This window comes from Barbatula barbatula (assembly GCF_947034865.1).
Source record: "Barbatula barbatula genome assembly, chromosome: 20".
NCBI lineage: Eukaryota > Metazoa > Chordata > Actinopteri > Cypriniformes > Nemacheilidae > Barbatula > Barbatula barbatula.
The window spans coordinates 20,313,315-20,341,253 of NC_136783.1; the positions used below are offsets into that span (position 1 = coordinate 20,313,315).

A 27,939-nucleotide genomic window follows, 5' to 3' on the forward strand; every position below is an offset into this window, starting at 1 on the left:
ACATTTGACCCTTGAAATAAGAGACTTTAATCATGTAAAATCAAATGTAAACAATTTACTTGCGTATAGTTCACATCGCTGTACTTAGATTTGATACATATTGTTCAAAAAATGCTGTCCTTAATAATTGAAAATGAACCCATTCTCCGATGACATTGAATGTTGGTTCTGAATAAAATTGGCATTATTATGTTTTTTTATATTACAGCAGTTATACTTACAGACTAAATACAGTGAATAATCTACTTATTAAAGCTTTTGTCATTTGGTTTTAATAAACACAATACACTCAAACTTTTTGGCGCAGCGTTTGTTACAATGTCTCCTGATAACTTGAGCCGAGAGTACAGAAAACAAACGAAACGGCGTCTCTTTGTAAGGCAAATTGGAGTCAATAGCTGAAATCATTTTGGCCCAACATGGCACTGCTTTATACTTCTTTATATTCATTTTCTTCCAGTCCTCTGTAGCTAGACTTTCCTTTCGTATTCTGCATCCCATGTGGTCTTATTATCGAATTTTGAGCAGCCAACTACAAACTAGAAATCTGAGCTCTTATGGTTTCCACAGATCCAGATCTGTGCAAAACAAATACTGCAGGTACAATTTTCTTGAATTACATTCTGTAATTTATACAAAGACAAAAAACATCTGTGGAAAAAAATACACCGGCAGCGAAAACAAAACAACTATATAAACTGAAATGAGCTACGTTACTTGATCACTTCATTTCAATCATTTCAATATACCGTTGTTGATATTATCTCCACAATGAGTCACTTGTGGCGCCATAAATGCGTTGTGTCCGTTTCGGAGTGAGTCTTTACACAGCCACTGTGGTCGTAGAAGACACAGGTGTGGCGGCTCCTTCCGGTGTAACTTTAGCCAATCGGTGGTCTTTGTTTTGAGAGCAGCTCCGCCCACACAGCTGGCAGGACGCACAGCAGGAGTTACAGCAGGGTAAGAAGCGAAACACGCTTATGCGCCACAGGAACCAACCGGGAGCCCAACAGCACCAACACACCAGAACCCCTCCAGCCATCACACCCAGAACCACATACAGAGACAGCAGAGAAATGGAATGCTGGGATTCTGGAGAAAGACATTTCATTATAGGCTACAAGAGTTTGTAAACAGGATCTCCAATCTGGAGTGAGATGTAAGAACCCAATGACATATCGTGATTGTGTATTTCTTGGTTGAAGAGAAAGTTTGATTTGGACCTGAAACATGACCCAATGTTTATTGGTAAGCACTGACTTTTCAAACTAGGAAAGAATCAATCAAATCTTAACCAGGGTCATTTCTTATATTTTATTGTCGCTGTCCTTCAAAAACCTTGGATGTCGAAATTCGCTGTTTTTCAGAAACTGTTAAACATTTGACTTTTTAAATAATTAAATACTGTGATGTCAAAGTTGACAAGCAATTTTTTACACTTTTTATTATTTGGATATTTACAAAACCTAGAGACATACATAAAGAGTGATTAATCAGAACTATTTAATGTAAAGAAAAATGGAGAAGGACACTAGCAATACATAAATTATCACTAGCAATAATTTCACATAAATGTATAATATTACACAATCCTATCTTCCAAAAAGAAGGCTTATTAAAGTGTGCTACTTATAAACTACGAAAGATAAAGTATTCTTTCTGTCTAGATTTGATGTGTTTCTCAGAAATGCACTAAACTGTTACACTTAAGTTAAATAATGTTGCGAAGCAGTGGGTTAAGGTCGTGCCACAACACCCTTAGCTGTTATAAAATGCACTGTAACCCACTGCTTCTTAGGGCTTATTGCTTTTACAAAACGGTTATTCCATATGCATATCAAGGTTTCATGTAATAACATAAATAAATTGATGTTTAGGCTCGTATAAATTGGTGAATTTTATGATGTCTTAGAACTGGGGTCAGCCAATCAGAATCAAGGACCAGAACTGAACGTTTTATAAAGTCATTTTTATATTCTTAAAAAATCTAAAGTAGACCAATTTAGTCCCAAGTGGTATTGAAATAGTTATTACAACTAATAACAAGCATACCAGTATAAGTACATACTACATAGCGTACTTAAAATATACTTGGATTTCGCCTACTTTTGACTTGGGCTACTTAATAAAATGAAATAGTTATTCGATTGTATACATGGGATTGCACATACCTAGCAACAAAATGTATAGGATAATGCAATGTATGTCGCTTTGGATAAAAGCTTCTGCCAAATGCATAAATGTAAATGTAAACTCAATGCCATCTGTTTGTCCGGTTGTAAGTAGCGGCTACTTAGCGTACTAGGATCCTTGAGAAGCTTCTACTTCCAGCTGATTTACAGCTCATTGTTTGCAATGAACATTTATGTGCTCCTCAATTAGCTTTTTGTGTTCTTGGCCTTTCAGAGTTCACCATTATGCAGCAATAAAGCTCAATTTATGGACACTCAAAAAGAGCCGTCTTTCTGAGGAGCAGCCACTATATTTCGGCTCTCGTGCGTCTTACTTTTTTTTCCACAGAGACTTTATCTTCTAGTCTCATTTTTGAGGTCTGAATATGCGCCGGATGGATTTTGGGTATTGTAGACCAACTGTAAAGACTTGCAACTCACAACTATATAAAACAGATTTATTGAACATTGTTGCCATTTAAAGAGACAGTAACGTGGGCTTTATGCTTGATCTTCTACAATAAACTGTACAGCATTATGGTCATTGGTGTATGATAACTATAATATTTTTGTTTCATATGGTTTCAAATAAATACACATCTCATTTATTTAGGAAACTTTTGAGGGATATTTATTGTTTAGAGTTTATGTCCATGATTCTATATAACGCACTTTAAGAATGCTGGGTTAGTTCAACCCGAAATATTTCCAAGCCTAGCCGTTGGTTTGAATGCCCATTTGACCAAATGTGTTGAAAAAGACCAGCATTTCAAAGTCTTTTTATGCGGATTGTGTTTGATTGACATTTTGTGAATATTTAAGAGTACTTGGTACCTCACCTGTCACAGAGTCAGGATCCGGCATGGCATTCGGAGTGACACAAGTCTCCAGCGTTGACACTGTCAGAGTGGCCACGTTAAGCACGGGTGAAGGTTGGGTGACGTGGGGCTGAGGAGACTTGGATGTAGCCGGAGGACCTGAAGCAGTTCCGGACAAAAATATGATCTCAGATGATGTCTGTTTTACGTAATACATTATCAAAACATCATCTTTTATTGACACTACTAACCATTGCAACCTGGATAATCGATTAAGTCACTTCCATCACCGCAGTTGTCGATGCCCTTATCGTCCGCACAAACCAGACTCATTGGAATGCACTTCCCATTCCGGCAATTGAAGTAAGGCTCCCCGCTGCACTCCGATTGGTTGAAACCTGAAGAAATGAACTACTTAGACAACCGATTTAATGAACTGAATATGTGTACAACTATACAAATGAGCATTTTCTAACCCAGCCTGAATGAGGTGAAGTCTCCTACAAAATCCACCCTTGGCTGCTTTCCTCGGGTCACCAGACGTAAAGTTAAAAAGGTGCCGGTCGACAACACTGGCCGGGGAGGGCTCTTCCCACAGAGCGGTAGGCCAATAGGGGGTGCGGATTTATCCCTCCCGTCATAGAATTGAATGTAGGAGCCAGCATGGCAGGGGTCCACTGGCTCCTCCCGTGTGGTGGGTTCGATGCTTAGATCGGCCCTCGTTGGGTCGGATGACGAAGACCCCCTGGGTGATTCTGGCAAGAGGGGTGCGGGGCTGTGTGGTGACACCCTCAGCAAGCTGTAGACCAAGAAGAAGCGGAAGTAGAATTGCACCTTGTCCCGGGGTGTGGCGGACTGCATGGTGATGTGGCAATCTGTTCCCATGGCTACGAAGTAGTACTTCCGGGACTCCTGGTGGGACTTTACGATCATGCCGTCACCCTGTATCGTTTGTCCACAGAAGTCTACAACATTCACTGGTGAAATATTGAAAGATGGCCATTAAACTTATAAAAAAGAAAGAAATTCTGGTTCCTAAGATGAGAGAGCAAACCTATCTCCTACATCTTTAGCTTTTGTTTTAAGATAATTGTTGTTTGGATGAAAGAAGAAACACAAGGATGAAAGAAACACTGGACAAATATAATTCTAATCTCCAAAGACCACAACTGGGAGCTGGCTTTGCATCCCCCATCTGGTGTAGGACCCAAATAATAGAAAGATTTACAACCTCTGCTTGGTTTATTAGCTTTGTTACCCAGGACAACTAGTGGATCTGTGATGCCTCATTGCCAGGAATGTCCAGAGAAACCTTCAAATGGTGGAAAGGACCAATACCTCAAAATATTCCGTAACCATGAACCCTCAACTGAGTTTCCACAAAAATGAGCAGAAGCAGAATAGTAAGTTCCCTATAAAGGTTTTAACAAGATGGACTAAAGCAATGAGAGGTTAGATCAGAGCTGGGTTCCCACCGAAGCACACAAGCGTGGAAAACCAGCATAGAACGTGCCAACTCTGTGGGTAATGAATGATGAGTGGGGGCTTTACATAGGAGTAGATTGAATTATTTTAGAATGTATTATCCTTTCCTAGATGAAAAGATGTGTTAACGTTGGACGCCTATACTGTATATACATTTTAGATGACATCTGATATAACATTATAAAATAAATTTGTATATACAGTATATATAAAGATAACAATACAGTTAAAGATCAAAATAAATTTATTACAAATTATATGTTAAAAAACGTTATATATATAAAATACGCAGGATCAATTTATATAGCCTATGCAAAAATACCCAAAAATGTTTACGAATGTATGCATATAGAAAATGCATATGAATGTATTCATATAGAAAATGTATATGAATACATATACATACATCATCAGAAAAGATACATCAAAAAACTATTATAGTTTTACATCATAATAAATCCATTAAATAAATAATATTCCCTAAATAATAAGTAGTAAACTTTAAAAATAAAGTAAAATCTATTTTCTATTTACTTGGATTAAGAGAAATGACCAAACAAACCAAGAATCAAAGAGCGTTTACAATTTTTAGTGCCAAAAGACACAAATAAATTAACAGCACGAGGAGAAACACGATAGTCTGTAGACACGAGAGAAAAACGGTATAAATCGAATTGAACACTTATCACCATACCTGTCTCAATGCTGTGAGTCTGATGTGCCATTAAAGCCAACAGAACAATCCACCCTGACAGGCGCTCAATGCAGCTCGCTTTGGCCATCTCGCGTGTCCAAGCAAAGCACTCGCACCTCCAACCTCAAACGCAATCGGTATGTCGCATTTGTTCTGAGGAAAGTCAGCTTTCACAAAAATCAAACATTACCTTTATTTATAAAGCTCACACATAGCCAATGGCAGCTCTGTATTTTAATACTTTAACCCAGAAATATTTATCTATAGAGATTCAGACCCGTCGAGCTGAGTCCTTGTTCATCATCTTGGCTTTTGTGCCTTTAAAGCCTCTTTGTCAAATTTATGTGTCTGAACCATCCCCATGACAACAGGCCCAATGTCACGGATCTAAGGGAGGAGCTGTTCGGGACCCCTCAGAGCTGCGCCCAACCAACACTATCTAGAGTTTTAGGTCAACACGACAGAAGTCAGGAGTAAACATCTGTCACACACTGGCCAATTTGCAGTTTAAAGCCATCTTATTTATGTACATCTAAAGTAAAAGTATTTGTAGGAAACTATACAAGTTTTCTGGTTGTACATACATTCCGTGGTCATTCCCTCCTATGACATACATTTCTACATTATAATATCCATTATATCCAATCGAGATGCTGTAGCGGGACAAGAGAGATAATTCTCGCTTAAAACCTGTGACAGAAGCTTTTCTACCTATTATAGTGAAGGGCAAAGCTGCTGATAAAAATATATATATAAAATCAGTACATACAGCGGCATAAGTAAACTACATCACAACTTTGAACACAACATGCTCAAGTCGTGACCTTGTGACACTGAAACCTCTAAATGACACAGCCTTGTTTAAAGTTCAAAGGTGACGTTTAAAGTCCTGTAAAAGCACTTTTAAACCTTTGATGCATGTTAACAGAGTAGTAGCCTAAACTTCCTGGTAAAAAAATCCTGACGAATTTGTTCTTTTGAATTTCTATTTGTGTGTCTCACATAATATTCGCTGGGAATCCACACAGGTCAAACAAACAACTTTCACACACACAAAAATCAACAAATGGTTTGTTAGACCTCAAAAAAGAAAAAGAAAGAAGTCAGGTTGCAGTAGCCTAAGCCTTTACATTTAGCTTGTAGTGTCATTTAAGACGCACATTATTTTCTTAGCTTAAGCTCCAGTTAAGATAATTTATATGATAAACAATGCATAAAATTACTTCTGACTAGTTAACAAAGTGCTCTGAACCATTTCAAAACCAGCAAACCAGACAAGCATGACCACTTGCACCTCTAATATATGAGAAATTATTCTTTTTTTCAAACGCCACCTGGCTCATTCAAAGTTTATTTATAAAGCACTTTATATCATGTATCAATTGTTTATCAAAGTGAATAAAATAACACGCATTAAATAACATATATATATTTTTTTTTATCAGCAGCTTTGCCCTTCACTATAATAGGTAGAATATATAAAAGTGCTTTTTTAACCATACCAATAATATCATTTAAAAAATAGCGAGTAAGTTAAGAAAGATAACGTGTCGCCCTCTGAGCATCAGATGCGCGCTCGGCCGCTGACCATTCATTGAACTCGCGCAGTGTACGCGCTTACGTCAGACGACACGTCACGCGTAAGTACGTACGTCTCACAGAAGTTTGAAACTGACGAAGGGACAAAATATTTATTTCAAAGCTGACGCAAGGGCGCTAAATACAAACGTACCAGAAATAAAGTGTGATTTAAACTTCCTATATTTATAATAGCGTCTTCACATTGAAGAAGCGCTTGGTGAATTCACGCCAGGTTAATTTATTTGATGAAATAAGCCAAGGGCTAACCGTTAGCATGCTAACTACGCAGCTTTAGATGAAAACATTACACGTTTCTGGTTACGAAAGATTTATAAACCATTATAGCCGTGTCGAGCCCGAGGACCTTATTTGGAGGGTATGTTTTTACTTCAAAGTGCGATAAAAGTGTCCGATACAGATTAAATATGTGTGCCTGTGCTGTTAGGTTGTCATTGATTTCGTTCATATTTTTTTAAGTGCTTGCATATTGTTTGCCTTGAAACTTTGAATTATTTAGCATTTCGGCGTAGTTTTGCATGCAGGACTAGTGATGCTGGGCTGGTGCATCATGCAGATTTGCGTAAAACTCAGTCCAAGTGTTTCTGTGTGCAGTTTGTGTAAATGTAAAGGTTCCATGTGCAGAATGCCAGAGTAAATGTGAAGAGATTTATATCGTAAAAACCCACATATAATGTGTATATTTTAGTAACTTTGTCCATTTTTCACATTGTGTGTGTGATTCTGTTCAGTTGTGTCATGTTCTTGTGTGTTTTCTGTGTGTAGAATGGCTCCTCGGTTGCAGCTGGAAAAAGCTGCTTGGCGGTGGACAGAGACAGTCGGACCAGAGGATATCACACACAAACACATCGCTTTAGCTTATCGAATCGCACTGCCCGCATGCAAGAGAGGGACATGCAGGTAAAGTGGCTTTAAATTCTGTTGTATCTCCATTATTAATGGTTTCTTTATTAAAATATGGTCAAAATATTGTCCACATAGGATTAAGACAATCATATCAATAGCTGGTTAAACAGGATTTATTTTATACAGGGAAGGCCGCATCATTAGGGTCAACTAGGTGTCTTTCTGTCAATCCAAGATGTATGTCATGTCGAGGAAGCCCTAATAAGCAACTACTCGATGGACTTTTAATAGACCTTTGCAGTGACCAAAATCTCTCCCCTAACATTTTCTTTTCTGTCACTTAGGAGGAACTGTAAAGGGAATCCTAACTGTCTAGTTGGAATTGGAGAACAGTCATGGTTGGGTGAAATTGATGAAAATGCCTTCCACAATATCGATGACCCAAACTCAGAAAGGCGGGATAAGGTATGTCAAAAAAAACTTGTGGTAAGTCAAGCTCGTGACACTAAGAATTTAACGTTGTTTCAAATGGTGAAGTAATGATTTTATGATGAGCTTATACACTTTTGAAAATTCTAAAGATGTGTTTGCTCTTTCGGTTTCAGAACACATTTGTAGGCCTGACGAACCTTGGTGCCACATGTTACGTAAACACTTTTCTCCAGGTGTGGTTTCACAATCTGGAGCTCCGTAGAGCTTTGTATTGCTTTCAGAATTCCAGAGCTGAAGTGCACAACATGGATTTAGGTGAGCTTCAGGTGCTAACATTTAAAGCCTTGACTAACACTTGCTCTATATGTCAGTAGGTACATAATAATACATAATGGTTTTGTCCATGTCACATCTATTACAGTCAAAACATTTTGTTTAGGGATATTTTATTGTTTAACCTGGAAAATGTTTTATTCCATTTATAAAATGTCAATTTTTATTTGTGTATGTGATTCTGTTTACCAACAGATTACGAGCCAAGGACGATATGTGAACATCTGCAGTACTTGTTTGCATTGCTACAGAACAGCAACAGGCGGTATATTGACCCATCAGGACTGGTAAAGGCTCTAGGGCTAGACACTGGTCAACAGCAGGTATGCACACTGCACGAAAATACGTTTTGAGGTTGTAGTTGATGTACCTAGTCTTTAATCAGTTAAAGACGAAAAGATCAAGTCATGTAGCTCAACATGCTTTTCTTGAAGACCCTGTTGATCTTTTGAAAGCTTACAGGCTACCTGTTGTCTGTTCTTAGGACGCTCAGGAATTCTCCAAACTCTTCCTCTCACTTTTGGAAGACACGCTTTCGAAGCAGAAAGACCCACATCTCCAAAATGTCATCCAGCAGCAGTTCTGTGGACAGTTTTCCTATGTCACTGTGTAAGTTTTGAGATTATTTTTATGGCCACCTGGAAAGTGAGCTTCGATTGTTAGATTTTTTTGAAAGCCTTTATTATAACTTCATGTAGACAAATCGAATAAGGGTAAGTGCAACCATTACAGATGCAACAAATGTGGCCGTGAATCCCCTCTACCATCTCGATTTTATGAGCTGGAACTGAACATTCAAGGACACAAAAACCTCACTGAATGCGTCACAGAGTTTCTGAAGGTAAATACTCATATGTCTGCTGTTACGATAAAAAATTAGATTAGGTAGATAAGAATATGTTATTACATATTATGTAGACCATATTTCAAAGCTCAGCATAAACTTTCTGTATTAGAGACATTTCATTTGACTAGTTCCAGCTAAATACATTGTGTTTTACTAATTGTTTTTAGGAGGAAAAGCTGGATGGTGATAATCGTTATTTCTGTGAAAGCTGTCAGAGTAAACAGAACGCTACCCGTCGGATCAAGCTCCAGAGTCTTCCCCGCACCATCAACTTTCAGCTCATGCGCTTCGTCTTTGACAGGTGAGTTTAACAGTACTTTACCCAGAGTGTGGATCCTATAGCCATATTTAATCATTATCATATTTTGGTTATTTTATAGGCAAAGCAGTCACAAAAAGAAGCTGAACACTTTCATTAGTTTTCCAGAAGTTCTTGACATGGGGCCGTTTTTGGAAGGGAAAGGTACACTCTGTTAAATAACTGTATTAATACAGATTTCTCCATCAGGAGCACAGCATTTCAGAATCAGGGAATAACAGCATGATTTTTTTTATCTCTGAGATCAGATGAGAAGTGCACGTATGAGCTCAGCGCAGTGTTGATTCATCGCGGTGTGAGCGCGTATTCCGGTCACTACATCGCTCATGTAAGAGACGCCCATACCAACGACTGGTACAAGTTCAATGATGAGGAGATCGAGAAAATGGAGGGCAAGAAACTCCAGTTGGGCATTGAAGAGGACATTGGTAAAGAATGACTTTAATATTGTGTCTGTGTTGTTATTTAGGCACAGTATTTTTTGCAGCCCCCGTTACATTTTTGCCCTCCTTGTCATTTCAATCCTTTTATTAATTTTAGCTGAGACTGCTAAGTCTCAAAGCCGAAAGCCAAAATGTAGCAAAGGCTATCACTGCTCGAGGAACGCTTACATGTTAGTGTACAAACTGCAGTTGGAGGAGGACAACCAAACAGAAACAAGCATTCAAGTACCAGGTAAAACAGATGAAAACATGGATATTATGGATTTATCAATGATATCGAATTTGCTTGCCTATGTGTCTGTAGTTTTACGTTGAAAATCATTGAAGAAGAGTACAGAAAAATACAATAAAGCTACATAGTTTCCTTGTTATTCTGTATACATTGCTATGTGGATGGAAACATCCTTATATCAACAGAGGCTGTCACAGGCTTTACCAGGATTGTTTTAAAGGCTTTTTTGGGGGTTTCAGCTTTTCTCCAGAAGCTGGTTGACCAGGACAACAAGAAGTTTGAGGAGTGGTGCAATGAGATGTCAGACATGCGAAAGCAAAGCGTAGACAAAGGCAAAGCCAAACATGAGGAGGTGAAGGAGCTCTACGAATTGTTACCCGCGGAAGACGGTCTGTAAAAATGCCTGCGCTTCTATAAAAGTATTCATTGTTGAAATTTTACTTTTTTAAATGAATGATATTTTCAAATGCTTATTTGTTTCACCTTTTAAATGACAGATGATGAAAAATGTGTTATGTGTTTGTATGATAGAATTCATGTCTGATTGTCTTTTATAGACCAGTCGTATGAGTTTGTGCCTCTGGAATGGCTCAAGAAGTGGCTCGATGATTCGACAGCCATCAAGGAAATCGACAACAGCCATTTTCTGTGCTCTCATGGCAAACTGCACCCAGACAAAGTTGGCGAGACCAAAATAATCTCCCCGAAAGCTGCTGATCTCCTCTTTAGCCGCTATGGAGGATGTCCCAGACTAGACCGTAAGGACTTTTAATACACAATTATTCTGTCATTTACATGTTGTTCGAAACCCAAATGGCTTACTTCTGTGTATCAATAATGTTAAGGAGTGACAGTTTCAGTCAGCATTCACATGCCTTTGATAGAAAAAGATGCTGGCCTTTGTACCAAAACTCTGTGCACTCATCCCTTACCGTTCTTTTTTCAATCCGCCCATCCTGGATGGTGTTCAGGGTCTTCTCTCTGTAGAGACTGTGTTGCTCAGCGATGCAGGGTCCTCAGACTGAAAAACCAACTGAATGAAGATTACAGAGAGGTCACAAATCTTGCCAAAGCCTCTTTGAATAGGTGCAAACACTGTTTTCGAATCGTTTTTCTCTCTTCATTTTAATCGGAAGCCAATCGAGTGACCGTTTGTGTGGCAATGTTTAGTGATGAGCCAGGTTTCTGGATCGGGAAGACCTCTCTGAGGGCCTGGAGGCAGTTGGCTTTGGACCAGCTGGAGGAAGATGAAGAGGAAACCAAACACAACAACAACAAAATGAACGGAGAGAAAAGCAGCAGCCCGGGGAATAAAGGTATTAATGACAATCTAATGTCCAATACTTGTATTTTATAAAAACTTTATATATTTCTATTGCTCTCTGTTTGTGTTGTCATGGAGATGTTCTCATCTTGTTTTAAAGCTGATGGAAGTAAAGGTAATAACGAAGAAGGGGATGGTGAAGAGATGAAGAACTTTAATGAAGACATTCTATGTTATCACGGTTAGTTCTTGTTTTAATTTAGGTTTTAATAAAAATTCTTCAGTATTGCCAGCGTTTCTTCTGGAACGTCTTTGTGATGTTTGTTTCTCTGTCTCTCAGGTGGTTTGAGTATACTAGAGAGTGACCGGCGGCTGGTTTCTGCTGAGGTCTGGAATAAACTGAGAGTCTATTTCCCCAAGGCCCCGGAGTTTACACAACAACACGAGCCGTGTCAGCACTGCACGGTAACAGCCACTGGAAAAATAAAGAATGTGCTAATGATATGTCCAAGGTGTAGAGTCTGGAGAACAGTGATGATGCTAAATGATGAATGTTAGAAGGTTTCAGTATTTGCTTTCTTTAACAGAGGCTAGAAAAAGAGGGGAAAGAGAATGAGGCTTTGAACAGAATGATGGCCAATGAGCAGAAGACTTCTCTTCTAAACCTCTTCCAGGAAAAAAACCGACCCACGCTGCAGAAATGGCCACAGGTACCACCGTGTTTGAGATATAAAATACATTTTGCCATTTTAAATCATTTTGTATAAGCATAAGCATGCCGGATATTGATCTTAATATAAAAGTGGTTAATTCTCTACAAATAAGAATTTACCTGCATTTAACACGTTTTGTATTTCAGGAAACAGATATTCTGTATATTGTGCCCCTTTACTTTGTTGACGAATGGAGGAAATTCATAAGGTACATTCAGAACATTTGAAATCTTAAAACCTGTAGTAGGAGTTTATTTATATAATTTTTATGTCATGTTAGGGATTTTGACTAAAGCGATATTTCAGAGGCAAAACACAAATTCCCCATGTTTTACTCGCTCACAAGGCACCCTCACTGAATATGACTTTCTTCTTGAAGAGTAATGCGGTCACAGTTATAATACCACTTATCATTTTTCAACTTTCTTGTAGCGGTAGAATGGGGGAAGTGAGTGGGGGGAAGTTTTTCGAAGCTCCAAAAAGTGCATCCATCCATCCATCAAAGGGCAGCTCGTCATGGCTCCGTGGTTTTAACAAAGTTCTTCTAAAGTATGTTTGTTTAAGGGAAATATCTGTATTGAATGCACTATTTAAGTTAATGTCGAAAATGCGTGTCGTAAGTTCTGGTGATAAACACAACATTTTACGTTTTGATCCAGTAGGATAGCGTCTACTCTGCGCGGGAGCTTTCGTCACTGCCATTTGCTGGAAAAACAAGCCTCTGGTTCATGTGCAGCTCAGGGATAGCGGAAGCTAAACATAATCGTTAATAGCACAGTCAATGTGTATACTTATCTTAAACAAACACATCGATTCGCTTCAGAAGACCTTTGTTAAGACCACAGAGCCGTATCGAGCCGTTCTTTGATCCATTGATGCACTTTTTGGAGCTTCAAAAAACTGCCCCACTCACTCCCATATTTTACTGCTTGGAAGAAAAATTATACGTGGTATTATAACTTCGACTGCATAATTCTTCAAGAAGAAAGTCATTTTCAGTGAAGATGCCTTGAGGGTGATTAATACATTGGGGAAATTTAGATTTGCCTCTGAAATATCGCTTCACTTGCATTATATTTGCCTGATATGAACACAGGAGGCCAGCAAAGACTAACCCAGTGTCCAGTGTGGGCAACAGCATTCTGCTTTGCCCTCATGGGGGATTCATGTTCACATATGACTCCATGCTACACGGAGACGCCCAACAGTGAGTGACAGGAAACCCTATATAATGTTCATTATAAAATGCCATTTGTAATGAGGATGGACACATCTGAAGTGCAGGCTTTTAAGTCTAAGTGTTTGTGTGTGGACAGTATAGCTCTTCTCTGGCCTGAAGAATGGGAGGTGATCAGCAAAATGTTTCTAGTAGACCACTCCATCTCTATACGTAGGATGCCCGACACAACACAAGACAACAGCGGTGTGTGTTACCAGACTCAACCAGGTGAGAAAAACTGTTAGCCCTCACACAGTGATATCATTGATTTCGTGTGATGTTGAATCAAAATCTGTATATGTGCTTTTCTTTCAGACTTGTGCCGAGAGTGCAGAGAGGGCTTCATTTTCCAACAGCAGAGAGACATGCGGGAATACGCACAAGCCACTGTTTATGTTCGAAAAGTCATTGACAAGCAAACTGTAAGTTTTCCCATGATGCCCTGCTTTCAATCAGCTGTTCAACTTGACCACTTAGAAAGTAATGCATGTGTTTTTGTGGCCTATACTGCCTCACTATAGATGATTAAAGAGTCAGCCCCGGAGTTCAGTGTTAGTGGCTCGGACGTGGAGGAGGAGAGAGAAGAGCCAAAGATCGATGGAGAGAAAGATCCGGACTTTAGTCAGGTATTACAAAGATGTGTTTGGCTACGTTCCTGTCTGCCTGTCTATATCTGTCTCCTCACAGCATCTTTTTCTTTTACGCTCTCATCACATCAGTCTGAGGGTGGAGCCAAACGACAGAAGCTGGACGAAACCGCCTCTGTATCTATGACCACTACACCTGCTTCTTTCAAGTCGGGCATCAGGAGAAGCACGAGGCACAGGAAACTGCGAGGGGAGAAGGCCCTCATCGTTTCTGCCAACCAGACTCTAAAAGAGCTAAAGATCCAGGTCTGTCGGTAACAACTTGGAGCTGTCTGTTTTCATTTTTGTACTTTATGACAGCTTGTGATATTTCTCATGTGATATTTCTTACTGTATCCACAGATCATGCATGCGTTCTCTGTCGCTCCGTTTGACCAAAACCTATCCATAGACGGACGCTGTTTGACGGACGATTCGGCAACTTTAGGAAGTCTTGGAGTTATCCCAGAGAGCATCATATGCCTTAAGGTCATCCTAAATCAATCTGTCTTCCTACACCAACAGTTTGTTTAGATGCTTTCTGTTTAAAAACTTGAATAGCTTCTTGCTCGGGCATAATATAATGTTATAAATGCGATTGGATTTTTTCTGTCCACAGGCTGATGAACCCATTGCTGATTATGCTGCAATGGATGATGTCTATCAAGGTAAGTGCCAAAGACTCGGATGTTAAATTCAGTTTTCAGTATGTCTATTGCATTATGATTGACGTTGAACATTTTCTTTTCAGTTTGTATGCCTGAGGAAGGGTTTAAAGGTAAGAATGCACTATTATAATAATTTTTTTAGATGTTATCAGAAACTATTTAATGGTCTTAAGTATTTGTTTCCTCTTTTTCAGGCACTGGGCTTTTAGGACACTGAGGGAAGGATAAGCAAGGATAAAGCTTGAATTAGTCAGATGTTCATCATTGGGATTTTGTCCTTTTTTTTCATTTTACCTTTTTGTTTTTTATTTGTTATTGAATGTTGAACTTTAAAGTGTTTTTTCTTTCCAACATCATGCTGGTTTTTAATATTGAAAGATGTTCTGCAAGATTTTGTGGTTGTGCTTGCCATGACTGTGAAAAAATACGGGTGGAGAATCTCTCAAAGGATGTTATAAAAACCGGAAATCCTCCTTGTTTGTTTTCAATGTCATGTTCACAGATTTTGGTCGGATCATATATTGTGTGTGTTAAACGGTAAATCGCTGTAAATTATAAGTGTTTTTTGTTGAAAACAAGCTTGTGATGGCACTGCAATAGAGCTCCTACATATTTAAAAATGCATGAGCAACTAAAATATTAAAAAATATATAGTCTTTGTTTGGTTTATGTAAATAATCCCACCAAAAAAACAGCAGTGACGAGAAGCCTGAAGAGATAATGATGATAAATATGTTACGTTTCCAGAAACGGAAAATATTACAACATTGCTAAATAGTTTAGACATGTTCTGCTACTTGAAATATTAAGCAGGCATTTGTGTGAACTTTTCTGTATGTTCTTTCATATGGGCAATAAATATTCTTTTTACATCTTCATTTAAGTGCCTTGTGTGTAGAACAAGTACTGTCATTAGATGATATGTATATGTGGTTATACTTCATATGCGTTATTCAGTTAATGCACATTGTGTTATGAGTTTTTAAGAATTACTTTGACTATACAATTTTTTATTTCCGACTGTAGGCGAATATAAACATGTTTTAGACGGGGTTGCCTCTAGCAAAACCACTATGTATCTGATTTTATACAAAGTGAAATAAACAGCCAAAAAAGGAAAATCGTTTACATAGTAAAGCAATTAGGCCGCACATTGTCACATATTAAAGCTTTAATTTGTGGTGTATGTACGTGACTTGAGGCTTTTTTTCGATGGAGTTTTCTGTGTTTTCTAACCATGACCTTTTAAAGCTTTTCTAAGAGCCAGCTGTTCATTACACGCATGCGCACAGAATCATGCGCCGTTATACGCATGCGCAGTACCGTTTTGACTGGAAGAGACACGGCTACCTCCACTGGGCATGCGCACTTCGATACCGCATAATTTCTGTCACGTTGAAAACGGATGATTAATATTTTTATTATTATTAAAAGCTTAGCTTTAGGGTTGGGGTAGGTGAGGGAGTAATCTTATGTAAACTATTGAAATTATATGGCGAGATTTTGCACCATTTCCGGTCGTATCTCTATCCCTTCTAGCCCCTCGAGCGTCGTCGGTTTCAAAATGCCGAATCTTTATTGCGCCGCAGAATGTTGTCCGTCGAAGGAGTTTAAATAAAGAGCCGGATAATTTGAATTCAAAGGTAAAGTTCAAGCGTGAAGAACAGACACGCATTATGCCAAACAGCAAATGTGCCCTTATAATCTGTCGTTTATATGTGTTCGACTGCTTTTATTATGTATGTTAGCCATAGATAGCTTCTCAGGTTAGCCGAACAGTCAAATTACATTCATTATATAAATATCTTATGTAGAAAGCTCATCGATTAGACACTCTTGAAGTCTTCACTGGTTTATATCAGTTGCTGTATTTCACCATTTAGATCTTGAATAAACGACCTTAAAAGCTTTCACGGTCCTTTCAGTTGTATGAGAGATACTGTGTTTGTTTTGATTGTGTATTTTTTATACTAAAACTAAAAAGGCTGTTCTTTCAAAAGAAGAGAGTTACAGTCATGTGTCAACCAGACATTTTGTCAGCAGAAGTGATTCACACTGTAAATTGTCAAATCAACCCACAGCATTGTCATAATCTCGATGTGTATCTTCTTTGCCATCATTAAATTGAATTATACCTTTTATATTAGTCACTGAGCCTACTCCCGCTTTATTACCCATAACATCAGCCATTGAAATCGAATGTGGTCAACTTTGACGAGAAAAAATATAAAATCAAATTTAAAGACGTTTCTACTTGTTTTATCACTAGGTACGAGATGGAACTCCCAAACTACAGCCAGCAGCTCATGCAGCAGTTGCATGCCTTGCGGAAAGAGAAGCAGTTTTGCGACTGCTCGATCCTGGTTGGAGAAACCCCTCACCCTGCTCATAAACTAGTGCTCGCTGCCTCCAGTATGTTATTTAAGTCTGTTCTGGAGGGATCTGAAAGCATCTCTATCGACACAGATTTGCTGTCTTCACAAGAATTTTCCTGTCTTCTGGACCTGGTGTATACTGGTAAACTACCTCCTGGCAAGCACAACTTCACTCGGCTTATAGCTGCTGCAGACAGCTTGCAGATGTTCGACGTGGCTGTCGGTTGCAAGAACATTCTCAACGACCTCATGAAGCAGACCTCGGAGACCGTGGACACTAGCACGATGGTATCTCGTGATCGTGTAAAGCGGGGATCTGAGATTGCTGACACCGAAACGTCAGAAAGGGACAAAAAGTATTTGATAAGTTCAGAGCACAGTATGATTGAGCTGATCACTACAAACCAGGCAGGAATCAGTAACATCCTACAGAGGGTACAGCCATGCGCAGAGGTTCTTGAGACGTGGGATACAATCACTGCACAGGAGCATCAGGTGAAGATACAAAAAAAAACGTTCAGTTCAGTTCAATAGTAATATTATTGAGTGATTTCAGACTTAGATGTCATCACTGATCTTTGGCAGGTCATTCTGAGCAGTTTCAGAGGAGATCCGTCTGGAGATGAGGTTTACCGGCGGTTGCTGAGTCTCATCCAGGTTGAGAGAGTTCTGTCAGCTCAGACCGTCCTCACATTGGTGAACCAGCTAAAACACTTCATTCCTGATCCAGAATCAGCAATTGAGCACCAAAGAAATGAGAACTTCCCCGAACCAAAAGGTAGACTGACTTGGGTACAGAAAAAGAAGACTTAGACAGAATATCACAGACTGTAACCGTGAGGAACTCAATATTTCTATAACATATTTTCAATGTCTTTATGCCTCAGATTCTTCGACATCTGTGCAACCGTCTGGTAAGTTTTCAGATCACATATCAAAACTGACTCACCAGCTTTCCAGTGTCAACAACCTGTCAGAGATCTTGACCAAGGCAGCAAGCGGCTGTAAAAATGATGTAGAGAAAGCGGTACGTTTATCTCCTTTCACTTTACCCAAATACTAAACAGCACTGTGTACATTGTTTGTTCTCTTTATGTACTGTTTTTATTTACAGTGTATGCATATTTTTGTCTTTAAGGTGGTGCTGGAATGCTGTAGTTCTCCATCCTCTGTAGAGGTGGTGCAGAGTTTGTTTTGTCGATTCAAAGAGACGGACATAAGTGAAGAAACACTTCTAATGCTTCTCCGTGAAGTGAAGCAAAGCTCCACAGGTGTAGCTCAACTTTTGGAGATCTTGAAACACATGAGTGGTATGCACAACATCCAGCGCTATACTCTGTACTAATTGTGGTGCCCATGTTCTAATGCCTGTTTTTTATTTTGCAAGGTGAACAATCAGAGAAACGCAAGGGGATGGATATGTTAAAAACATATCAGAATAGACTTGCAGAACTCCGTCTGGATCATCAGCTCTTTGAAGAGTGTCTTAAAACTGGTCCAGACATCTCTGCGATCGAGAGAGAGGTAAACACACTAGGATTACAAAATAAATGCATATTCAGTCAGGACCACTTTCGTCAAATAAAACTTTTCATTAAACAATAATGCAGCTAGTTGGTGTTTGCGGTATGTTTCTGTTCTGGGCAAACTCAACGTGCCCATCCATGCATTCATTCCTGGGCAGAGCAGCAAATTAAAAAAAACCAGGGTAACAGAACAGATCCAATAATTATACAAACAACAACTAGCGCTATAACAAAATCACAAGACAAATTAACTAAATCCACAGATAATGGATAGATTGATAAAAGTGGAGTTGGGGATGGAGGGGGGAGTTAAAGTCAGCGTGCAGCTAAGCAATAGATTGGTGGAAGAATTAACTGGGGATTTAAATGAACCACTACGATGTGTGTCGAGATTGGATTGGTACGCGTCAGATACAGCTGACTGTCAACAAACGCAAAGCTTGATTATCATGCGTCATGTCATTCGATTAAATTCACGGAACCAGGTTTTATTACTATACTATATGTGTTTATGGCATATTCAGGTCCTGCTAGCAGAGAAGGCAGATGTTGATGTGTTTGGAAGGTTGATATCTGCAGCGTTAAAGGAGGAAAGTTCACTGCAGCCTGTGACCGTGTGGAGGATTCTCCTGTGGGCGGAAACACAGAATCCACAGCTGGAGATCTTCATGCAGGAGATCAAGGACAAACCAGATGCTCAAAAACTCCTGCGGACCAGTAAGAGTCCAACATCTTTCTGAAACCATTTTCTGACCGGATGAGTGTGAGATATGAAAAACCACACACTACTGTTCCAAACCTTCAAATGCATCCCATGATCTTAGAAATCTTTTCATTCGAAGATGTACATTTAAAGGTTTGAAAAGACAAAATATAATTTGCCAACATAAAGATTTCTTACCTAAGAAAGGTTTTAACAAATATATTTAAAAAAAGAATGACTTAATGAAGAAAAAACTGACAATAAGAGCCCATAATAATAGATGATAATTCCTTCAATACTTTTGACATGTTGTAAGATCTCATAGAGTTATCTGATAAAATGCAAAGAATATGATTTTGTAAATTCTTGAAAAGGATGGCTACTTTAAAGAAACTAGAATATGTAATTGTTGTGATTTCTTTATATGCTTTTAGTCACAACATAATTCACACAGTTACAGTCATTCTGCTTCATAGTTTTGATGAGTTAACTATTATTCTAAAATGTGGATATGTTACCAAAACAGTGAACCAATTATATAAATAGTTATCTTCTTTTTAATAGTTCAAGATTTGGATGTGATTTTTAAGCACAAATCACTTATTCTGGAAACCATCAGTGACATAAATGTGCTGGACCAGGGCGTGGAGGCGATGGATGATGGGACAGAGCAGGTTGCTGAGGTACAAACTTAATAAAAATATGTTAAAGCGACAGTCTCCCATTTCTGCAGACTGCTAGATCTTCAAAACCTCAATGTTAGTATAATGCCTAAAAGAGATTTGCATCATGTCAGTTTCTGCAGAGCTGTCGAAGAGCTGACGGAGAGCTGGAGTCTGTAGAGCAAACTATCGAAAGAGTTTTGAGTCGTGATTCACAGTACGCCAGTCCTCTGTGCCAGCTGCTGTATGTCAACCAGCAACTTTTTCCCCATCCGACTTCCGTAAAAGACCTCAGACATACAGGTGACAGACTCTTCTACACATTACATTTACATTTATGCATTTAGCAGATGCTTTAATCCAAAGCGATTTACATTGCATGATACTATACATTTGTATTTTAGTACGTGCAATCCCGGCTATCTGAACATATTCCCGGTCATGTCAATCCAAAGGTTTTTCTTGGTTGTCCTCTACCGTTAGCTAACAACATCTGTATTTATAAAAGCAGCTCAGCCGGTCTCAAACCCTCCTGAAAAACCTGAAGTGGAGCAAGAAGGATCTACCGCTGATTCTGAGGATGAGGAAGGAGACGGCACCGTAACGAGAGGAAGGAAAAAGCTCGTCCCTGCTTCCTACAGCTGTCCATGGTGCAATAAGACTTTTGACTTTAAGTGCCGTCTGATAAAGCATAAGAGGGTTTGCACGCTCTCGCCGGGAAAAGAACAGCGCTGCTCTGAGTGTTCAATGCCATTCCCGACTCTCAAGAGCCTTCACCAGCACTGCACGGAAGCCCACGGCGGCCCTCCGGCCAAGAAGAAGAAAACAGATCAAGTGTCATGTGACATGTGTGCCAAGACCTTCAAACACTCTTCAGGTGCGTAAAATCACTTTTAAGTCTTCGAAACAAGGTTTTGCTGGTGCTCTAGATTTCCAAATTTCTAACCCCCCAAAAATGTACATTTAGACCTAAAATAAATATTTCAGGCAGTGGTTATGTTTGTTTACAGGTCTGCTTTATCATAAGCGTACAGAACATTTTGAAGAGAGGCCGTATGCATGTGAAGAATGCGGGGCCAAGTTTGCCGCCACCTCGTCCCTAAAGAACCACATGCGTCTGCACACGGGAGAGAAACCGTTCCGTTGCAAACACTGCGACATGAGCTTCTCTGTGGCCGCCGCTCTGTCCTACCACACCAAAAAGAAACATGCCGAGGGTGAGCGGTCGCTTTTTGTTTTATGTGGGTTGTTCTGTGTAGGGTTGCTGACAAATTTGGGTCACCTTTATTTGCAGGTAAAATGTACTGCTGTCAGTATTGTTCGGCCTCGTTCGCACAGTCCATCGAACTGACGCGTCACGTCCGCACGCACACAGGAGACAAACCGTATGTGTGCAGAGAATGTGGGAAGGGCTTCAAGCAGGCCAATGGGCTGTCCGTCCATCTACATAACTTTCATAGTAAGAATATCCACATACCAATGTCACGTGAACATTTATATGAAAGTATTAAACTTATATAAATACCGAAGATATGCTAAACAAACATACAGGTCTGCACACCGGTCATCCTCTCACCTTTATGATGCCTTTTATACATTGCTGAAGCGTTTTTTCATTCATTACTCGCGTCATTCCAAACCTGCATGACTTTGTTCTGCGGAACATGGAAGATGATGTTTTGAAGAATGCGTGTGATTGTCAGACCTTACAGAGCCTCATGACTGCCAGAAATGTCGAGTGAGTTTCTCTTCGCTTGATGAACTCCGGCAGCACATCCAGGAGGTTCATCCCAAAGAGCTGCACCAGTGTCCAGACTGCAGCAAGATCTTCAACAGCGAAGCCAATCTGGAGAAACACATGACGGTTCACGACGGCAGCAAACCCTACAGCTGCCAGACATGCAGTAAATGGTATCAGGTAGAAACTTCTCTTCTTTAATCATATCAAGTCATTAAAAGTGTACATTTAACAAACAAGCTAAACTGCGGGTCGATGCTGTACACATTTATGTTTTTCATTTATATATTTGGCACACTTTTTCATCCGAAGGGATTTATAGCTAGACATTTTTCCTGCTGATAATGCATTGCTTTAGCAATTGAGAACATTTATTGATATATAGTTTAACATTAAAGCTTGATATTGTTTTTTGTGAACACAGACACTCTCAGGACTGTGGTATCACAATCGTACCGCCCACCCAGAGAGCGTCACAGCCCAGGGCAATAAAACCATTAAAACCCTTCTTCGGTGCGACAAGTGCGACAAGACCTTCAGCAACAGAAATAGCCTGTTAAAACATCAGATAACCAATCATACAGGTATGAAAACACTGAAAGGTATGATTTACGCCTTTTATTGAGATACTTAAAGACACACTAGAAACCACTTAGCAATGTGTTGACAGTGTGTGTCTTTAACAGATCATGGTAAAGGGATAGTTCACCTGTCATCATTTATTCACTTCGTGACTCTTCTGACGAAACTGATATTTTGAGAGAGTGTTTATTTCAGTGGGAAACAGTTTGGTTACCACCATTCTTCAAAATATCTTCTTTTGTATTCTGAAGAAGAACAAAAGTCACACATGTAAATGATGAAAGAATTCTCATTTTTGGACGAACTGTCCCATTGATGTTAGTTCCGTTATACTCCGTTTAATGTTGTTTTAGAAGTGCGCTTGTGGAAGTGCGTGAATTGTGACATCACCCTGACGAGTGAGGCGGAGTTACAGCAGCACGCCTGCAGTGGGCAGACCAGCCAGGGCGGCTCCGCGTTCAGCTGTGCGGTCTGCTCGCTTCACTTCCCCTCAGAGCCTGAGTTCCAGCAGCACTTCCTGTCTAATCACCTGCAGGAGGAAACCCAGTCACTGGCCTCCAGCTCTCCGACGGTAAAACCTGAAAGTCCTGAAATACCAGTCAGAAGTTTTCCTGTAGTTTCAGGGAAATATGAGATTCCGCATCAAGATTGTACAGATATGGATTATGATCTTTTTATCCATCTTCTACTCCCCCACTGGAACCTTTTACATTTTACAAAGGTGAAAGCATATTTCACTAGTTATTGCGTTTATTAACAGGTCATTCAATGCGGGGAGACAGCGGAGCAAGGGGCGGAGCAAGTAATAAGCCTGGACCAATCGGAGATGGAGGGCTCGTCACAAGTGTTTGTCGCTCTCGGTGATGAACAGCAAGCGGCCAGCGGTTCAGGAATCGTTGCCGTGAGCGTGGAAGATTTATTAAGTGGCAAAGTTACTCTCATCTGTGAAGAGGGTCAATAAACTGAATCATAGATTATCTTTGGAGATGGAGGGCTGGTCTAAACTTGTCTGTTTAAGCAATAATGAGACCCATTTTACAGCAGAATACTGTGTATTTATTCATCAGACTGTAACAGGATTGTTTTAATTGTTTTAAATAAGTGAAAGCAATGTGTTTGATTTTTAATGAGCGCAGGTTTCAGTCTCTGGTGTCAAAACGTGTTTTGGTGTTATACAAAGAACCTCATGTTGGTGCTACTGACTTGGTAATAATCAAGCTCTTGGTCGTATTTCCTATTGCAGTTATGTTAAAATCTTCAGTATAAATAATTCTGAGACCAAACTGACATTATTCTCTCTCGTGTATTTTAAACAAACATACATTTTCTGAAAAAGGTCGTTGTCAGTATCGGATGGTAAAACATGACAGATTTATTTTGCAAATAATTCATACCACGCACAGGTTAAATAGTTATTTAACAGAACGCCACCACAGTCTGAATTCAATATTTTATTGTACAGCTCACTTTAATCATCCAATACTGTTGATACAGATTAAAATATAGACTGAAAAAATATAGCATACTATACTTTATATTCCAATATGATAATTCACAACCCTGAGTCATTGTTCTTTTTTTACATTCATGAATGCTTGTTTTTAAATCTCATAATCTAACCAAGATGTACATTTCTCCAACCAATAGTGTAAACTGAAACTTAAATCAAGATTAAATCAAACCTGCATAATAAGCTATAATGAAACAAACTTAAAGAAACACTTCACCCAAAAATTCTGTCTTCATTTACTCTCCCTCACGTTGGTCCAAATCTGTATAAATGTTTTTTATCCGATAAAGATATTTGGAAGAATGTGTGTAATCAAACAGTTCTTGGCAGACATTGACTACCATTGAAGGAAAAATGGATTCATAAATGTCTTCGTTTTGTTAAACACAAAAAATATATTTTGAAGAATGTATGAGCAAAACATTCTGGGGCACCATTGTGAATTTTCTTACTATGTAAAACAATGGGTGGCAAGAACTTTTTGGTTACAAGCACTCCTCCAAATATATTTCTCATAAGAACTAAGACATTTGTACGATTACATTTTTTGTTGATCTGTCCCTTTAAGGATGTTCCTGTTTATACATAAGCCAAACACATTAAAGGTTAAATAAGCAGTTGCATACTCAGAACAGAACTATCATCTACTCTGTGTTAGTAAACAATGCATATAAAACAAACCACATGAATAAATAATCCTTGTATTGTCCCACTAGAATACATTACCAAGCATGATGATCGATGTGATAAACTAAGCATTAAAACAAAACCAATTTACAACCGAGAATAAATGACACCCACTGGTGTGTAAGATGTGATCGAAGAGTGCCAGAGTTCAGTGCATAGTACAACACAATGAATGTCAAGAGCTCTCAAACAGTTCAATAAAAAAGTCTTCAAGTCCAACTGTAGACAGAATCAGATATATAAATGTTCTTTACAATGCAAGTTGCAAAGCAGTGCAGACTTTATTAAAGGTGCATCAAGTGCTTTTATGTCATTAGATGCGACAGCACCTTTAAGCTGAATCCCGTTGCAGAGGATGTTTTCTTTAACGCTGTGACGCTATTCTTAAGGCGAATAGCTTTTTTAATGTATAGCTTCCTAGTAACTGTTAAAAAGCTCAGTATTAAGAAATACTTCTTACCCTTGTAAGAATACTACGTGATGACGTGAATACAGTACGCAGCCAATCTATTCTAACATTGACATTTATAAGAAGCAAATGTTTTAGCTTAGAGCTCAAGAACTGCTTTTACAGTCCCGGGGCCTTATTTATAAAATTTGATTGAATCAATTTGATTTTAAGATTTTTTCTTAAAGTGCTTCATGTGTGATTCATAGAACGAACGTACGCATAGAAAATGTGTGTACGCCTCTCTATCAGATGTGAAATCTATAAATCGCAAATTATCGCGAAATTGTGCACAGCTGAACAGTTTCAGATTTCCGCCTTTTATTGATGTCTAAATAATGTCGTTGATATATGAAAGAGTGCCTTTCAACGTCGAAATCCTCTACAAGCGCCAAGAAAGAATTATATTTCCTAAACCTGCAGCAGTCGGACAAGAAAAAGTGTGTACGTCTTGCCGGACCCCGACGTGGCGCTAAACACTTTTCTACGTCACAGAACATTTTCATAAATATGAATGTTGTGTATTTTTGCGTACGCACACTTTACAAATCAAATCTGTGTGTACGCACGTTATAAAAATGAGGCAGTGTGCTTACTACTGAACCATCTCTTTCTTGGACTGAGTGGTCTAAACCTTACTAGAATAATACAAGGCGTTTGTTTTCAGCTTGTCATCTTCTTCTTGGGCAGAAAGGCACTAGTGATTTGATTCATCACTACTAAGGCGGGAAAAAGCGGAAGGAGGAAGAAAATGTACCATGTCACGCCTTTCACCGTAGCCTGAAACCAGTCTGTAAACATGGCTGCCATGACAGTGACGGCGGACAACAGGTAAGCCACCAGGCCACAGGTGGCGTGATAGAGTCTTATTCGAGGAAACAACTGAGCGCTGATGAGCTCGGGAAACAGAAGAAAGATGCCGCAGGTCGCCTGGAGCACGGTAGCGACCATCGTGCTGACGCCCAGCATGCTGTGCCACGAGGTGAAGTGAGAATGCTCGGAAACGTTCTTACTGGCCACCATGAAACCAAAACCTGTAGCTCCGAACACCAGCACCAGAGCCTGGAAGAACCAATGCAGGCGGACCTTCCATTTACGAGACTTGAAGCAGAATGGACTGCCGTCGGCAGAGAAGAGCAGGATCCCTTCTGTCATGCACAGGCAAAACTAAAAAATAAGGATGAGAATGAAAAGTGATGCGTTTGGCACATGCATTCATCCAAAGAAGTGACTTGTGTAACTATATTCCCATGAAACCAATTGCATTTGTGTTCCACCACACTCGATCAATTATTTACAAAGCATGCATATTTTATTCAATCCCACACAGTCTACGTTACTCAGACACACATTGCATTTCAAAGACAAACTATCAAAGTGATTATGGTCAAAACAAAAGGAACAACGATTACTGACCCCACAGCTAAAAATATGACGGATTCCATAAAAATTCAACCTTGTGTATAGTTACAACTTACCCCAAGTGACATGCAAACAGGATGCCAGGAGAAAAGACCTACAGTAAATAAAAACACATTAAGTGTCAACACAATGTTCTTGGACAATGCCTTGAAATTACTACAGTAAAAGAGCTTATATAAGAGAGGATATCTATCATTAAAATGATGTAAAAATGTTACTGATTTGTTGAAATGACATGAAACTTTGATTCTCACATACAGAGGTCGACCGTAATGAAGTATTATTTCTGTACATTTCAAGTTTTACTTTGTAATGTACTTTTTACTCCATTACATTTCATAATACAATTTTTATATGTTTTATAAGCAAGTTAAAAATCTATTGCTTATAGTTAAATATTTAATTAAACAGACTTTTTAGATTTTGAATGTAGTGAAGTATTCAAGAGGATTAAATGACAAGTAGTTATGAAATGCAGTGGAGTAAAAAGTATGATATGCTTTATAATATCACTATAATTTATATATATGTGTGTGTGTATATATATATAAAAGTGTGTGTGTGTGGCTATATATATATATGTGCGTGTGTGTGTATATATATATATATATATATATATATATATAAAAATGTGTGTGTGTGTATATATAAAAATGTGTGTGTGTGTCTAATGTGTGTCTTGTGTGTGTGTGTGTGTGTGTGTGTGTGCGTGCGTGCGTGCGTGCGTGCGTGCGTGCGTGCGTGCGTGCGTCTATATATGTGTGTGTGTCTATATATATAAGTAAGTAAAGACAAAATACTCCAGTTCTGCTTCTATAATCATGAATTAACAAAGACAGAAGAATGAGTGTTAAATAAACTCTTATTGTGAGTAAATTACCTTATGCTGAAACTAATTATAATACGAAAACGTATTGAGTTCTTTATTTTATTGTCACAAGTCGTTCTGCAGCTCAAAACAACTATTCGGCCCTTTAAAAATACCAACATTTAACGGAAATCGTTTAAAAGTGTCTGAAACTCACTTGTCCCCGGTCTGGACAGGATGGATGTGAGGAAGACCAGGCCGACTGAGATGATGTGCGCGGTGATCACAGACACTCTGCGCAGCCACACGTACAGCCAGAAGTCCCGCATCCCGAGACCCTCTCCCACATCCACAGACGAGCGCGACCCTCTCGCCATTGCGTCATTAATCGATCAAACCACCGTGTGCCATGCGCACGAGATTGAACCGGTAACTATCGCGAAGTTATGCTTTCGGCTTCCTCTCCGTTAATGTTGCATAATCCCAAAACAAGGAAATAGCGTTTAAGACTCGATTGCAAAATATGATCAAATTCAGCCCAAGAGTCCAAGAGTCATTCCCATCACGACTGTGCGATCCAGAACCGGCTCATCCTCATCACATGCACATCTCATCGACGGCACTTTAACTTATAAACGTGGCTTTTAAAAGAAAAGCAAATATTCCTGTCGGGCGACATTTTCGTTGTTGTGACAGCGATACTTGGAAACGTATTTCCTGAGACGTTTATTTATGCACGTCACCGATACGTAATTAATATTCATGACCA

General features: G+C 39.1%; 4 protein-coding genes across 9 annotated transcripts; 2 read left to right on the top strand and 2 right to left on the bottom strand.

The window, feature by feature from the left end:
• Positions 1 to 823: 823 nt before the first annotated feature.
• On the bottom strand, positions 824 to 5,256 carry ldlrad2 (low density lipoprotein receptor class A domain containing 2; the record flags this gene model as incomplete). Its single annotated transcript, XM_079482575.1, has 5 exons — positions 824 to 1,092; positions 3,011 to 3,148; positions 3,241 to 3,387; positions 3,466 to 3,966; positions 5,169 to 5,256. 5 exons carry the CDS (start codon positions 5,254 to 5,256, stop codon positions 824 to 826), a joined length of 1,143 nt encoding a protein of 380 aa, XP_079338701.1.
• Positions 5,257 to 6,729: 1,473 nt separating this feature from the next.
• Positions 6,730 to 15,587, top strand: usp48 (ubiquitin specific peptidase 48). Of its 5 annotated transcripts, none has more exons than XM_079483172.1 (28): positions 6,730 to 6,808; positions 7,533 to 7,667; positions 7,958 to 8,078; positions 8,219 to 8,360; positions 8,574 to 8,701; positions 8,863 to 8,987; positions 9,111 to 9,219; positions 9,393 to 9,526; positions 9,606 to 9,688; positions 9,793 to 9,972; positions 10,085 to 10,219; positions 10,459 to 10,608; positions 10,777 to 10,977; positions 11,191 to 11,305; positions 11,390 to 11,535; positions 11,644 to 11,724; positions 11,824 to 11,948; positions 12,071 to 12,193; positions 12,343 to 12,404; positions 13,293 to 13,403; positions 13,513 to 13,643; positions 13,731 to 13,837; positions 13,937 to 14,041; positions 14,135 to 14,308; positions 14,405 to 14,530; positions 14,661 to 14,709; positions 14,793 to 14,819; positions 14,904 to 15,587. In XM_079483172.1, the coding sequence occupies exons 2-28, from the start codon at positions 7,534 to 7,536 to the stop codon at positions 14,924 to 14,926; spliced, it is 3,147 nt and encodes a 1,048-aa protein (XP_079339298.1). In that variant the 5' UTR covers positions 6,730 to 6,808; position 7,533; the 3' UTR covers positions 14,927 to 15,587. The 5 variants fall into 5 exon arrangements, with proteins under 5 accessions (XP_079339298.1, XP_079339296.1, XP_079339294.1 ...); XM_079483170.1 differs by having other exon boundaries at positions 6,793 to 7,125; positions 7,958 to 8,099; XM_079483171.1 differs by having other exon boundaries at positions 6,797 to 7,125.
• Positions 15,588 to 15,993: 406 nt separating this feature from the next.
• Positions 15,994 to 23,695, top strand: zbtb40 (zinc finger and BTB domain containing 40). 2 transcript variants are annotated; one of them, XM_079483234.1, is made up of 16 exons: positions 15,994 to 16,352; positions 16,979 to 17,579; positions 17,670 to 17,862; positions 17,972 to 18,111; positions 18,223 to 18,394; positions 18,472 to 18,608; positions 19,135 to 19,327; positions 19,878 to 19,996; positions 20,110 to 20,278; positions 20,487 to 20,852; positions 20,986 to 21,192; positions 21,270 to 21,434; positions 21,679 to 21,893; positions 22,138 to 22,297; positions 22,649 to 22,866; positions 23,056 to 23,695. In XM_079483234.1, the coding sequence occupies exons 2-16, from the start codon at positions 16,986 to 16,988 to the stop codon at positions 23,254 to 23,256; spliced, it is 3,249 nt and encodes a 1,082-aa protein (XP_079339360.1). In that variant the 5' UTR covers positions 15,994 to 16,352; positions 16,979 to 16,985; the 3' UTR covers positions 23,257 to 23,695. The 2 variants fall into 2 exon arrangements, with proteins under 2 accessions (XP_079339360.1, XP_079339359.1); XM_079483233.1 differs by having other exon boundaries at positions 16,251 to 16,352; positions 20,484 to 20,852.
• cyb561d1 (cytochrome b561 family, member D1) lies at positions 23,646 to 27,914 on the bottom strand. The gene is made up of 3 exons (XM_079483235.1): positions 27,388 to 27,914; positions 26,419 to 26,456; positions 23,646 to 26,107 (listed from the first exon to the last, which is right to left on the bottom strand). Exons 1-3 carry the CDS (start codon positions 27,545 to 27,547, stop codon positions 25,604 to 25,606), a joined length of 702 nt encoding a protein of 233 aa, XP_079339361.1. The 5' UTR covers positions 27,548 to 27,914; the 3' UTR covers positions 23,646 to 25,603.
• Positions 27,915 to 27,939: the final 25 nt, after the last annotated feature.

Coding starts and splice junctions, on each gene's coding strand:
- cyb561d1 (XM_079483235.1), bottom strand. CDS start 27,547: ATGGCGAGAGGGTCGCGCTCGTCTGTGGATGTGGGAGAGGGTCTCGGG. Junction 26,457..27,387: donor CCTGTCCAGACCGGGGACAA/GTGAGTTTCAGA, acceptor TATTTACTGTAG/GTCTTTTCTCCTGGCATCCT. Junction 26,108..26,418: donor CTGTTTGCATGTCACTTGGG/GTAAGTTGTAAC, acceptor CTTATTTTTTAG/TTTTGCCTGTGCATGACAGA.
- zbtb40 (XM_079483233.1), top strand. CDS start 16,986: ATGGAACTCCCAAACTACAGCCAGCAGCTCATGCAGCAGTTGCATGCC. Junction 18,395..18,471: donor GATCTTGAAACACATGAGTG/GTATGCACAACA, acceptor TTATTTTGCAAG/GTGAACAATCAGAGAAACGC. Junction 19,997..20,109: donor GGACAGAGCAGGTTGCTGAG/GTACAAACTTAA, acceptor GCATCATGTCAG/TTTCTGCAGAGCTGTCGAAG.
- usp48 (XM_079483168.1), top strand. CDS start 7,534: ATGGCTCCTCGGTTGCAGCTGGAAAAAGCTGCTTGGCGGTGGACAGAG. Junction 8,100..8,218: donor TATGTCAAAAAAAACTTGTG/GTAAGTCAAGCT, acceptor TTTCGGTTTCAG/AACACATTTGTAGGCCTGAC. Junction 11,949..12,070: donor AGCCGTGTCAGCACTGCACG/GTAACAGCCACT, acceptor TTTCTTTAACAG/AGGCTAGAAAAAGAGGGGAA.